This window comes from Mangifera indica, chromosome 7 (genome assembly GCF_011075055.1).
Source record: "Mangifera indica cultivar Alphonso chromosome 7, CATAS_Mindica_2.1, whole genome shotgun sequence".
Taxonomy (NCBI): Eukaryota; Viridiplantae; Streptophyta; class Magnoliopsida; order Sapindales; family Anacardiaceae; genus Mangifera; species Mangifera indica.
Genome location: NC_058143.1, coordinates 11809619 through 11822485, shown reverse-complemented (window position 1 = coordinate 11822485; position 12867 = coordinate 11809619). Strand labels below are relative to the sequence as shown.

The window sequence follows — 12867 nt, the reverse complement described above, 5'->3', positions numbered from 1 at the left end:
TCAACGGCTCAGGATAACGTTTGAATGTTTTAGCCAATAAAGTTGTAACATCTGGAGTTCTCTTTTGTCATTTAAACGCTGAAATTTGAAAAAGGTGGAGGAATAAACAATTGTTTATTCGTTTGATGACGAATGATAAAACGCCAACGTGTTCTGGATTTTATACGAAAATTTCAAATAGCGAAAGGAAGTGATTTGGCCTTCCATTTTCCTTTCCATTGGCTTGTGATAGTTTTTCGCTCTGAAACTTTTCAGTCGTAAAAGTTGTGAAACAATCGGTGAGCTGTTTATGAAGATGGTTAAAACGGCAACGATACGTCCAATAATGCAGAAAAACTTTCCCAGTATGGTTCGTTTGTAGTTTGTTTTGATGTATATTTTTCTGTTTATTTAAAAGAAAAAATTCGTCCTTTACCCGGAAGTGTTGTTACATATTCTGAGTGCTAAAAGTTTGGGTATGTTAGGGTTTTGACACTTCTACGTCCATCAATCTGGTTTATGTATTATTGTGTTCATTTAAATGAAAAAAATTCATTCGTTAGGGGTTTTGTATACCGTACATCATATGGAACTGTTGTTATTCCTTCTTTATTCTACTGTTGTTAAAAAAATTTTATTCTCATTTAATGAGTTTTTTTCTTTTAATTTTGTGAAGAACGTGGATGATGATATGAAAGCTGTTCCATATCTTTGAAATTTTGTATAATATGCTGTAAATTGTGCTTATCCGGGATACATAATGTACAACATATCCAAGTCCAGTTTGAAACTGTAAATCATGCAGAATATATGCAAGCTAACATGATAACATAAATCCAGCTCTTAATGTAATCCAACAATTCAACCATTTTGCCAGTCTAAAATGCAATTAACGTGATTAACCAATTACATCAACGGTTGTAACAATTGGATGAGCACTACTTATTTATCTTGGTAAAGGGTTTTTTGATGTTTTTTTTGGAAGAAGAAAGTTTAAAACAATCATTAAAATTGAAGGTATTTTGGTTATTTCATTCGTTAAGGGGTAGAATAGTCATTGAAATCATATGTTAACAGAAACTGTTTAATTTAACCTTTGATAGGTGGGATTTTGGGTTTTACAAAGTTAAGGGATATAACTTTGGAAAAGCATCTAACGTTAGGTGGGAAAAGTCTTTTGGCCAAAAATATAATATGGAGGGTCAACTCATAAAAGCACACGGGCAGACCTACTAAGAGCCTTACAAAGGCACTACTCAAGTTACTCTTTATCAATTTGTCAAAATCAGTCGTTAGTTTTATAGTCAAAGATTATTTATATCAATTTATCTAAATGTTATAATATGGTATAATTAACTTTCATTTTGTGACCAAAGGTTTAAAATGTTATGATTATATCCATATTGGACTGAATTGTGAACAATATTTTAAAGGTGTACATGCATTTTTAAAACTTTCTAGGCGCATACGAATATTTTTCCTATCTTACTTTGAAAATATCATATTCATCCCTATATATATTTCGAAAATATAACCCTAATAGTTGAGTTATGACATTTACACCTCTGATAATTTATGTTTTGTAACCTTTTTTTATGGGTATAATTGTCATTTGAAACTACTAAAGGCATATTGATATTTTACAAATTTCAAAAGCACCCCTAAACTTTTTGAATTTTCAAAAATCTCCTAAAAATTTGTAACACCCCTAATATTATTAAAACTATAGTCGACCCCCAAACATATGATTTTACATTGTTAATACCCCTATCTATACTTGCAATTTTTTTCATTTCAATTGAAATTAACATAAATTACGATGCAAAAATTATTAAATAAAATTTTGGGGTAGAACATTACTCAATTTGAGGGCTTTTTTGTTTTTTTAACAATTTTAGAAATAATTTTTTAATTCTTTAACGAATTCAAAAAGTGGGTAAAAAATTGATTTTTTCAAACTTAAAAAGTGGAAATATACGATTTCATCGAATCTTGGGTAGGAAATAGTCATTTAGCCATATGAATCAACAATATAATATTTCATGTACGTTGGGATGTGATTTTAGTGATATTGGCTCTTCGTTAGTTATTAATCTAATTGAAATAAGTTGCTAAAAACCCTAAATATTTCAAATACTATAGTTTTTTTTTCTAAAGGTACGATCATACATCATTGACACTTCTATCTATACTTTTAATATAATTACCATTATCATTTGTCATCATACTTGACTTGAAATTGAGAAGAGAGGAAAAAGGGGATAAAGATAAAAAAAAAAAATGTGATGTTTTATGTAATTACAAAATAATATATCATTTTTATACTTAAAATTATGCATATATAAGAACTCTTAATAAAAACATATAAAAGTCAAATGGATCAGATTTATGATGCTCTCTAAAAAAACAAATCCACTGATCGTAAAATCATAATTCTGAAATTAGAGGGGCAAGAGGCAAGTTTCGCTATATTATTTGCATCTTAAACATCAACTTAAAACTATTAAAAAAAAAAAACAGTAAATATCGTCTACTTGACTCCAACAATAGACATGAGAAGCCTGAGCTTTTCAGTAACTTCAACAAGATCAGAAGGGTCCTTAAACGAGGCTGGAGGCTCAACTCCAGTCAACAAATACAGCCTCTTCAACTCCTCAATGCATGTGCCCTGTGGCGCTACTTTGTATCCAACTATCAGCCGCATCGCCTCCATAAGTTCCCAGATTTTCTCCTCACTGTACACCTCCTGAAACATACAACAATTGCATAGCTTTATTTCATTCCACTGAAGTTTCAAAGTTTCCAAGGTGTGGAAAAACAAATACAAGTATACAAATTGTAATTTTCTAACCTTACTGGAAGCCATACCACTGTCTTCCTGTGAGCAAATTGCAGCATCGTTGCACTTGCGTTCTCCCGAACAAACAGGAACCGCCATATAATCAACTGTCTTACGATTTCCACAGGTGCTTGAAGAGTGTTCATTTTCTGCGGATGCGTCAATGGAGTATACACACATGAACTCAGTGTTGAATTAAACTTAATTTTCTATAAAAAACTTTTGGTTTTTTTATTCAAAGTTCAATGTTTATAGCATAAGTTTATGTTCATACATGATTCATGTACAAGTTCAAGTTTATGTGCATACACAAGGTCAATGTTAGTAACACAAGTTCAATGTTAGGTGTTAATGGCTAATGTACAAGTTTAATGTTAAGTTCATGTATTTAGGATTTTAAAAGTCATCCTTGTACCTATAAATATTCGAGTTGTTTTGTATTTGGAAGAGAGAAAAATAAAAGAATTATAAGTCTTCCTCTCAAATAATTCTCTCAAAGCCTTTCCCTTATATAAGGTTACCTCTCTTCTCCAACAAAGTGGTATCAGAGCTATGGTGAGCTCCGACGTGACATCGTTCGGACAGGTTCCGTTGTCGCGTCTTACAAAGAACAACTATGATAAATGGAGTATACAAATGAAGGCCTTGCTCGGTGCACAATACGCGTGGGAAGTTGTTGAAATCGGCTACGAAGAGACGGAAGTAACAGGTACTATGACAGCTAATCAATTGAGGACATTGAAAGAAAACCGTATGAAAGATAAAACTGCTCTTTACCTCCTTTCTCAAGCAGTTGATGAATCTGGTTTTAAGAAGATCGTCGGCGTGACAAGATCAAATGAGGCATGAGACATTTTAGAAAAGGCGTACAAAGGTGATGACCGAGTAAAACAAGTTCGATTACAAACTCTACGCGGCGAGCTTGAGAGGATGAAAATGAAGGAGTCAGAAGGCGTGTCTGACTACATAACAAGGGTGCAAACTGTTATCAATCAACTTAAAAGAAATGGTGAGACTCTAACCGATGCAAGAGTGGTAGAGAAAATACTACGATCTTTGACCGATGATTTTGAGAATGTAGTATGTGCGATTGAAGAGTCAAAAGACTTAGAGGGGATGACCATCGACTATCTCACAAGTTCATTAGAAGCTCACGAACAAAGGAAAAAGAAAAAAAAAGCAAGAATTGTTAGAAGAAGCGCTGCAAGCGAAAGCCATGCTAAAAGAAGAGAAACCAAGCAATGTTGATAGAGTTAGAGGTCGAGGTCGTGACAGCCATAGAGGTAGCAGTTTCAGTCGCGGTAGAGGTCATGGTCGTGGACAAGGCGAGAACGAAGAAAGAAACTTCAATAATTCACGTGGTGGAAGACGCAGTTGTAGAAGAGGCGGCCGATCAAGTAAGTACAATGTTGAATGCTAAAATTGTGGCAAATATGGTCACTATGCAAATGAGTGCTGGTCCAGAAAAAAGGTGGAGGAAAATGCTAATTTTGTTGCTAAGGAAGAAACGAAAAATGATAATGTTGTTTTGTTGGCGAGTAAGGAGAACGGTCTAGAAAAGAAGAAGGTGTGGTATCTTGATACGGGTGCAAGTAACCACATGTGTGGATACAAGCATATGTTCACTAAATTGGAGGAGATTTCAAATGGTCATGTCTCTTTTGGTGATGCTTCCAGAGTGCGTGTAGAAGGGCAAGGTAATATTTTGATTAAATTGAAAGATGGGACACAAAAGTTTATTTCAAATGTTTATTATGTCCCATAAATGAAGACTAATATTTTGAGTTTGGGATAACTGCTGGAACGGGGTCACATGGTGTCCATGAAAAACCGATCTCTTTGTTTGCGAGACAAAAATAATCAAATAATAGCCCAAGTTGAGATGAACAAAAATCGGATGTTTAAATTGGATTTGGTAAACATTCAAGCACAGTGTTTGAAGGCTTGTGTAGAAGATAAAATTTGGTTGTGGCATTTGAGGTTTGGACATGTTAATTTTGGAAGCCTAAAAGAAATGGCTAGCTAGAACATGGTGTATGGACTACCATCGATTGATTTTCTCGACAAATTTTGCGAAGGGTGTGTGATTGGCAAACATTCGAGGAGTAGCTTTCCGAAAATGACAGACTATCGAGCAAAGAAGCCTCTTGAATTAGTGCATACCGATATTTGTGGGCCGATCATGCCGAGCTCAATTGGTGGGAACAGGTATTTCATAACTTTTATTGATGACTTTTCACGCAAAACTTAGGTTCATTTCATGAAAGAAAAATCAGAAGCTTTTGCAATTTTTAAGAAATTCAAAATTTCTGTTGAGAAACAAAGTGGTTATTACATCAAAGTTTTGAGATTGGATCGAGGCGGTGAATTTATTTCGACCGCATTTAATCTGTTTTGTGAAGAACATGGTATTCGACACCACTTGATAGCGCCATATTCGCCACAACAAAATGGAGTCGCGGAGCGCAAAAATCAGACTATTCTCAATATGGTCCAAAGTATGCTCAAGAGTAAAAACATGCCAAAAGAGTTTTGGGTAGAGGCAGTGAATTGTGTCGTCTATTTGCTAAATCGTTGCAAAACATCGAGCTTGGAATATATAACTCCACAAGAGGCATGAAGTGGTTTAAAACCAACGGTGGCACATTTAAAAGTATTTGGCAGTGTGGTGTATGCGCACATACCGGATCAAAAGCGCGTGAAGTTAGATGACAAGAGCTTGAAGTTGATTTTTGTTGGGTATGATGAGAAATCTAAAGCTTATAAACTCTTTGATCCTATTAACAAAAGGATGCATATTAGTCGTGAGTGCAGGTAAATGAAGAAGCCATGTGGGATTGGAATTCAATGTTGGAAATCATACATGAGAAGGGAAGAGATGAGATGCTCACATCGATGAATATATCAAAGCGGACATCCAACAACCATGAGGAGGCACCAACGATTGTGATATCCGAGTTGATTTCTTCGGATGACGAGGCAAGAACCCAGAAAACTAGGAGTATATGTGACTTATATGAGGCGACAAGCGAGTTGCACTTGGTGTGTCTCCTGGCTCGAGGCGACAAGCGAGTTGCACTTGGTGTGTCTCCTAGCTCAAGGCGAAAATATCTCTTTTGAAGAAGTGATTGTAGATGGCAAGTGGCGAGCCGCTATGGATGATGAGATGCATGCAATTGAAAAAAATGGCACATGGGAGCTCACTTCTCTTCCTGAAGGTCATAAGGCTATTGGTGTCAAGTGGGTGTACAGGAAGAAAATGAATCCACAAGGCGAAATTGAGAAATACAAAGCTAGATTGGTCGCAAAAGGTTACAAGCAACAAGCCGGAATCGATTATGAAGAGGTGTTTACACCGGTGGCTCGAATGGAGACCATTCGACTTTTGATTTCTTTTGCGGCTCAATTGAAATAGCGTATTTATCAAATGGATGTCAAGTCGGCCTTTCTTAACGGGATTTTGGAAGAAGAAGTATACATTGAGCAACCCCCCGGGTATGAGAAAAAGGTAATAAAGATAAGGTTTTAAAATTAAAGAAGGCTTTATATGGCTTGAAGCAAGCCCCTAGGGCTTGGAACACTCGGATTGACCAGTATTTTAAGTCGCATGGTTTTGTGCAATGCCCGTATGAACATGCACTGTATGTGAAGGTTAAAAATGGAGACATGCTAATTGTGGCTTTGTATGTTGATGATTTAATTTTGATGAGCAATAATGGAGAAATGATTGATGACTTCAAAAGGGCCATGAAGAATGAATTTGAAATGACTGATTTGAGACTTATGTCCTATTTTCTGGGTCTTGAAATAAAACAGGTTAGTAATGGCATTTTTGTTTCACAAGAAGCCTATGCTAAGGAGATTTTGAAACTTTTCAGAATGGCAGATTGCAAGTCGGTCAATACACCGATTAAATGTGGCGTAAAGTTATCTCGGTATGACAAAGGGAAGGTGATTGATGCAACATTGTACAAAAGCCTAGTTGGAAGCTTGCGATATTTGACATGCACAAGGCCGGATATTTTGTATGGAGTCGGCCTTGTGAGTCGGTACATGGAGGAGCCAAGATCGACACATTGGAAGGCTATCAAACGGATTCTTCGTTACATTCGAGGTACTCTATCACTTGGGTTATTTTATGGATCATCCGTTGACAAATTAGCAATTTTTGGTTATTCGGATAGTGATTGGGGCCGAGACACGGATGATAGAAAAAGCACCTCGGGGTTTGTATTCTACATGGGCGATACGACTTTCATGTGGCTTTCAAAGAAACAACCAATAGTATCGCTTTCAACATGTGAAGCAGAGTATGTGGCTGTGACAACCTGCGTGTGTCATGTAATTTGGCTAAGGAGGTTGCTTGAAGAAATAAATTTTCCACAAGGTGCAGCTACTGAAATTTATTTAGATAGCAAGTTAGCAATCGAATTGGCTAAAAATCCGGTACATCATGAGAGAAGCAAACATATCGACGTGCGATTTCATTTTATACGAGAGCATATAAAGGAGAAAAATATCGAATTGGTTTATGTGAAGAGTGAAGATCAAGTGGCCGATATTTTTACAAAGCCATTGCCTATCAAGTTGTTTGAAAAAATTAAGAATCTTCTTGGCATGAAGGATGGAGACAAAATTAAGTTTAAGGGGGGGGTGTTGAATTAAACTTAATTTTCTATAAAAAAACTTTTGGTTTTTTTTATTCAAAGTTCAATGTTCATAGCATAAGTTCATGTTCATACATGATTCATGTACAAGTTCAAGTTTATGTGCATACACAAGTTCAATGTTAGTAACACAAGTTTAATATTAGTAGCACAAGTTCAATATTAGGTGTTAATGGCTAATGTACAAGTTCAATGTTAGGTTCATATATTTAGGATTTTAAAAGTCATCCTTGTACCTATAAATACTCGAGTTGTTTTGTATTTGGAAGAGAGAAAAATAAAAGAATTATAAGTCTTCCTCTCAAATAATTCTCTGAAAGCCTTTTCCTTATATAAGGTTACCTCTCTTCTCCAACACTCAGATTTGGAAAGAAAACTTAAAAAAAAAAACTAAAGCAATGTTAATTATACAAACTTTACACACTTAAATATATAAAATAGGTATACAGATGATGTGCCATAATGTGATTGAATGTTATTTTATCTTTTAATTTAAAATTATTTAATCATATGATGACATATCATCACTATACTCATTTTGTGTCTTCAAAGTGTATACATTGAATGAACTAATAGCTGCTGGTCAGATTCTATAGCTTTACCTCCAATGGTGTTGTAATCTGCATATAAATGGGCAGCTGCATTTCTATTATCAAACAAATCAAACCCACTTTCATCAGCAATTTTTCTTACATCTGGATTTGAAGAGGTCACATTTTCCTTCTCCCTATTCAATTGAACATTTTGTACTACATCCTTACCAACATTATCATCTCCTCCTCCCTGCAACATAAAAGGCTTGTTTAAAACTGGTTTTTCCTCCTCTTCTTTGACACTACAGACATCAGTAGTTCCAACCATTTTGCCCTCTTTGGGAATCACATCCGCCTTTGGCACATCCTCGTCGTCGTTCTTTTCAACGTTTGTAAGAGGGTTATTGCTAATTCTACCTTCCATTGGCATTTCCATTTCTTCAACATTCTTATTAACTTGCCGGTTTTCCTCCACTGCCTTTCCGGATAATTTCTCTACACTCTGGTTGTTCTTCTCTCCTTTATCAGCCATACCCTCCCTGATTTTTTCAAGTAATCCACTTGTTTCTTTCACCAATTCTTCATCTTCCTTAACTTCTTTACTCTTACATAATTCCACAACAATGTCTGTCACTTTAAATGGTGCTGCCATATGTTCAATGGCTCCGCCGCTTTTCTCATCTCCCTCAATATCAACAACAACAGCAGCCACATCATCAACTGGCATATGATCTAGGCTTTCCACAATCGCAGGCCTTTCCTCTTCCTCTTCTCCATCTCCTTCAATTCTCACCTCAACTTCTAATTTCATAGGTTCTTCCTCATTTTCATCTTCATACTCTTCAACAGCTTCTTCATACCCATTTTCCTCCACTATCTCAATTTCATCTTGTCTAATAACTCCATGATTGGCCACATCAATACAACGATCATTGCCATTCTCCTCTAATTCAATCCTCATCTCAACTGTTTCCCGTGTATACTCCAACATCTCTTCTTCTTCCTTCTCCATATCAACAGCTCCTCTACGCCACCCATCTTCTTCTTCACCATGCTTATCAACCCCAACTTCATCTGTATACGACGCTTGTCCATAATCCAAAAGAAATGGAGGGGGTTTAGACCCCGGAAGCAGCATACTCATAAGCTTATTAGTGCAAGCATAGCCCGCCAACAACAGCCCATACGGAACCGAACAAGCGAACCCAAGAAAGGAGATAACCACAAGAGGAGGAACTATCACAGGAGCCGAAGACATCACAAATCCTGTCACCAAAATTTTCCTTCCCACTGTTAAGCCCTTGCACAAGATCCAGCGAACTTTTCCTCTGTTTTCCAAGGATGAGTATTCTTCAGTACTCCCCTCCATGGCCGAGTATGGATCTTCCATTGTGGTGAGATACAAACACAAAGGATTATTATCTGAACCTTTGTCTTCAAAAGGATTCTTCGCACAAGAGTTTAGAAAGAAATTTTAGGATCAATGATGTGGAAGATTACTGTGATCATTCTGTACCATATTTTCTTCGAGACACTCGAAATAAAGATCAACACCAGGGAAAATTTTAAATTTCTACAAGCTAACAATGACACACAAAAAGTTGAGGAAATGAATAGGAAAATTAGAATTCATTAAGCAAATTCACAGATAAGCAACAAATATTTTTTGTATTGTGATTAGGGATAGAAATGAAGATTAATTGTTCATACTAATCAAAGGGGTTTCTAAATGATTAGGAACTTTGTCTGCAAATTCAAGTATGTTACAGAGGAAAGAACCGAGAAAAAATAAAATTAAGAGGAAGAAATTAAATTTCCAAAGAGCGTAAAACATATAAAGTTTACCTGAATATACAGTGGAATGAACAAATCTAATTAGCTTATAAATAGGCCTGGTGTCATGACGAACAAAATATTAGGCATTTAGTTTGAGCAAGAAAGAGAAAGTTTTTTAGGCTGTGCAGGTTCAAATTAGCTAGGGTTCATGGAGAAGAGTTTGCATGAAGAAGACACGCGTTCGAAAGACGGGAGTGGCAATTGGAAAGGTCATAAGGTTAAACAAATGCATGCAAGCTGCAGCGCATGCAGAAGAAGCTCTGTGATGATCCCAAGGCTCCGCACTTCAACGTGGTTGCTGATGACTTCATTTGTCACCTTCTCATATATATAATTTACTCAGAATCTTTTTCCCAGATTTTCATCTCCTACCACCACAATTCAAACTTACAGATTGACGTCAGTGTCAAGCTTCTTTCTTGAAAAGTATATGTGAAAAATATAGATTATATAGGAAAATCTTACCATCTCACTGGTTAATGTGGGTGGTAGCTAGACATGTATAATCTGGGTGGTAGTTAGGCATGTCAAGGGAGCTCTGGATGACCCTCTATTTCGATTAGGTCTAGGGAGGTATAGCTGTTACTATAGTGAGTTATGTCATGCCCATAGGTCATACGGATCGTATTAAAGGTCTTGAGATAAAGTTTGCTTGATACAATATAGTCTGCAAAAAATTATTAAAAAAATAAAAATAAAAATATATGAAAATATTATATAAATTATATAATTTAGTGAACTGGTTCGTAAAAATACACGGATCGCCCCACAAAGGCACAATCCGGGAGATCTTGGGCTGTGTTGCAGATCTTAAGATTTTTGTGGGTCACCTCAACCACAAAACCCACATTATAACGGGCTTTGACCCGACCTAATTTGCCGAAATGATAGATTGTACCAAAACTAGTTTGGTTCGGCCCGACTTGACAGAACCTAGTGCCACTTTTAGTTATAGTAAAATCAGACTTTGGGCTTAATTGGGAAAAATTAACCCAAAAAAATATTTAAAAAAAATGAAAATTTTATTATAAAGGAAAATTTTTTATTTTAAATAGATAAAAATTTTAGTCAGAATAGACAAAAAAAAAAAAAAAAGAAATTCCAATTAATTATGCCTTCTATATTTTGAAAATTAAAAAATAAAAATAATTCAAATAATCATACTATTAAGAAAACAGTTAACTCTTTAATTACTATATTTCTTAGAGCCAAATAATTTAATTAAATATAATTTTTACTTCACCTTTAACTTTAAAATAAAAATCTTAAAATCCCTCTGATGTAACATCCATTTTCTTTTAATTGAGAAACTTATATCCAAAATCTCACGTAAAAAACATAAATTCAAACAAGAAGAATCGTATTTACTTGGTTTTTCATTGATTTCATCAATACAAATCTCAAAAACAAGATCACAAAACATCTCTTAGGATCAAAGGATCATTATACATACAATTAAATTAGTTTAGAACTTGATGCTTGCATTTGGAGGCTCCACCACATAGGATTTCATTAGACAATGAAGCCACTACTCACCCACAAGGAGGTGTTAGGAATGTTTGTGCTAGCCTATGTATTCAGTTGAGTCGTTTTCTACCTTTCTAAGGGGCTTATTGCTAATTCTCTCCATTATCACTCATACCCTCCTCCCTGATTTTTTTAAGTAATCCCTTTGTCTCTTTCACCAATTCCTCATCTTTATTGACTTCATTACTCTTGCATAGTTCCGCAGCAGTGTTTGTCATTTCAAATGGTGCTGCCATATTTTCAATGGTGCCGCCACTTTTCTCATCTCCCTCAATATCAACAACAACAGCAACCACATCTTCAACTGGCATATGATCCGAGCTTTCTACAATCGCAGGCTCTTCCTCTTCTCCAACTCTTTCAATTCTCACCTTAACTTCTGATTTCATTGGTTCTTCCTCAATTTCATCTTGATGCTTTGCCTCATCAATATAATGATCACTGTCATTCTCTACTATCCTCATCTCAACTGTTTCCCTTGTATCCTCCAACATCTCTTCTTCTTCCTTCTCCATATCAACACCTCCTTTACACCACTTATCTTCCTCTTCACCATACTTATCATCCTCAACAACTTCATCGGTGTATGACACTTGTCCATAATCCAAAACAAAAAGAGGGGGGTTGGTTTGTGTTGTTGTTGTTAGCCCCCGGAAACAACACAGTTATGAGCTTATTAGTGCCAGCATAGCTCGCCAACGACAGCCCATACGGGACCGGACAAGCAAACCCTATAAAGGAGATAACCACAAGAGCAGGAACTACCACAGGAGCAGAAGACGTCACAAAACCTGTCACTCAAATTTTCTTTCCCACTGTTTGTCACCTTCTCATGTGTGTATACACACACACACACACACACACACACACACATATATATATATATATAATTTACTCAATGTCAGACAAGACTAGTCTCCTTTAAGAAAACAATCTACCACCCAGTTTACCTCATTTGAATTTAACTTTTGAGTTTATATTGTGTGTTTAAATTTTGAATCCATAATTGTGTCATTATGTGTATATATATATATATATATACACATATACATGGCCAATCTTCTATAAATGGTTGTGGGAAATCAAAAGAAAATACAGAAAGTGTTCGTCCCTCTCTATTACTCTATTTTCCTTCTCTAATTCATTTTCAAAAATTGTTCTGTCGTCTTTTATTTAATCACCATTCATTCTAACTGTGGGCTATTGGCACAAGCCACTGTCAGTCTTTTTTTTGGTTCTGATCGTTTGTTTATGGTCATCGTTCTTTCATGACCCAACCTATTTCAAATGGCCTCCCTAATTTCTTTTACCCAAACAAATTCTGTCTCTCCCTTAATACCACTAAACTTACTGCCACCAAAATTATTGTCAGCTGCTGCTTTCACATATTGTCTTCTCACCAGTTCAACACACCGGCTAATAGGATTATTTAAAATTGAATACAAATTAAATCTTTTATACAAATAACTAATCAAAAGTAATCACG

General features: G+C 35.7%; 1 protein-coding gene across 1 annotated transcript; it reads right to left on the bottom strand.

Moving 5' to 3' along the window:
• Positions 1 to 2378: 2378 nt before the first annotated feature.
• On the bottom strand, positions 2379 to 9853 carry LOC123220856. The gene is made up of 3 exons (XM_044643445.1): positions 8088 to 9853; positions 2831 to 2967; positions 2379 to 2725 (listed from the first exon to the last, which is right to left on the bottom strand). Exons 1-3 carry the CDS (start codon positions 9406 to 9408, stop codon positions 2510 to 2512), a joined length of 1674 nt encoding a protein of 557 aa, XP_044499380.1. The 5' UTR covers positions 9409 to 9853; the 3' UTR covers positions 2379 to 2509.
• Positions 9854 to 12867: the final 3014 nt, after the last annotated feature.

Bases quoted from the DNA above. Each gene is read 5' to 3' on its own strand.
- LOC123220856 (XM_044643445.1), bottom strand. From the start codon at position 9,408: ATGGAAGATCCATACTCGGCCATGGAGGGGAGTACTGAAGAATACTCA. The intron at 2,968-8,087 runs GTAAAGCTATAG...ACGCATCCGCAG, and splicing joins AGATTACAACACCATTGGAG to AAAATGAACACTCTTCAAGC. The intron at 2,726-2,830 runs GTTAGAAAATTA...TGTATGTTTCAG, and splicing joins GTGGTATGGCTTCCAGTAAG to GAGGTGTACAGTGAGGAGAA.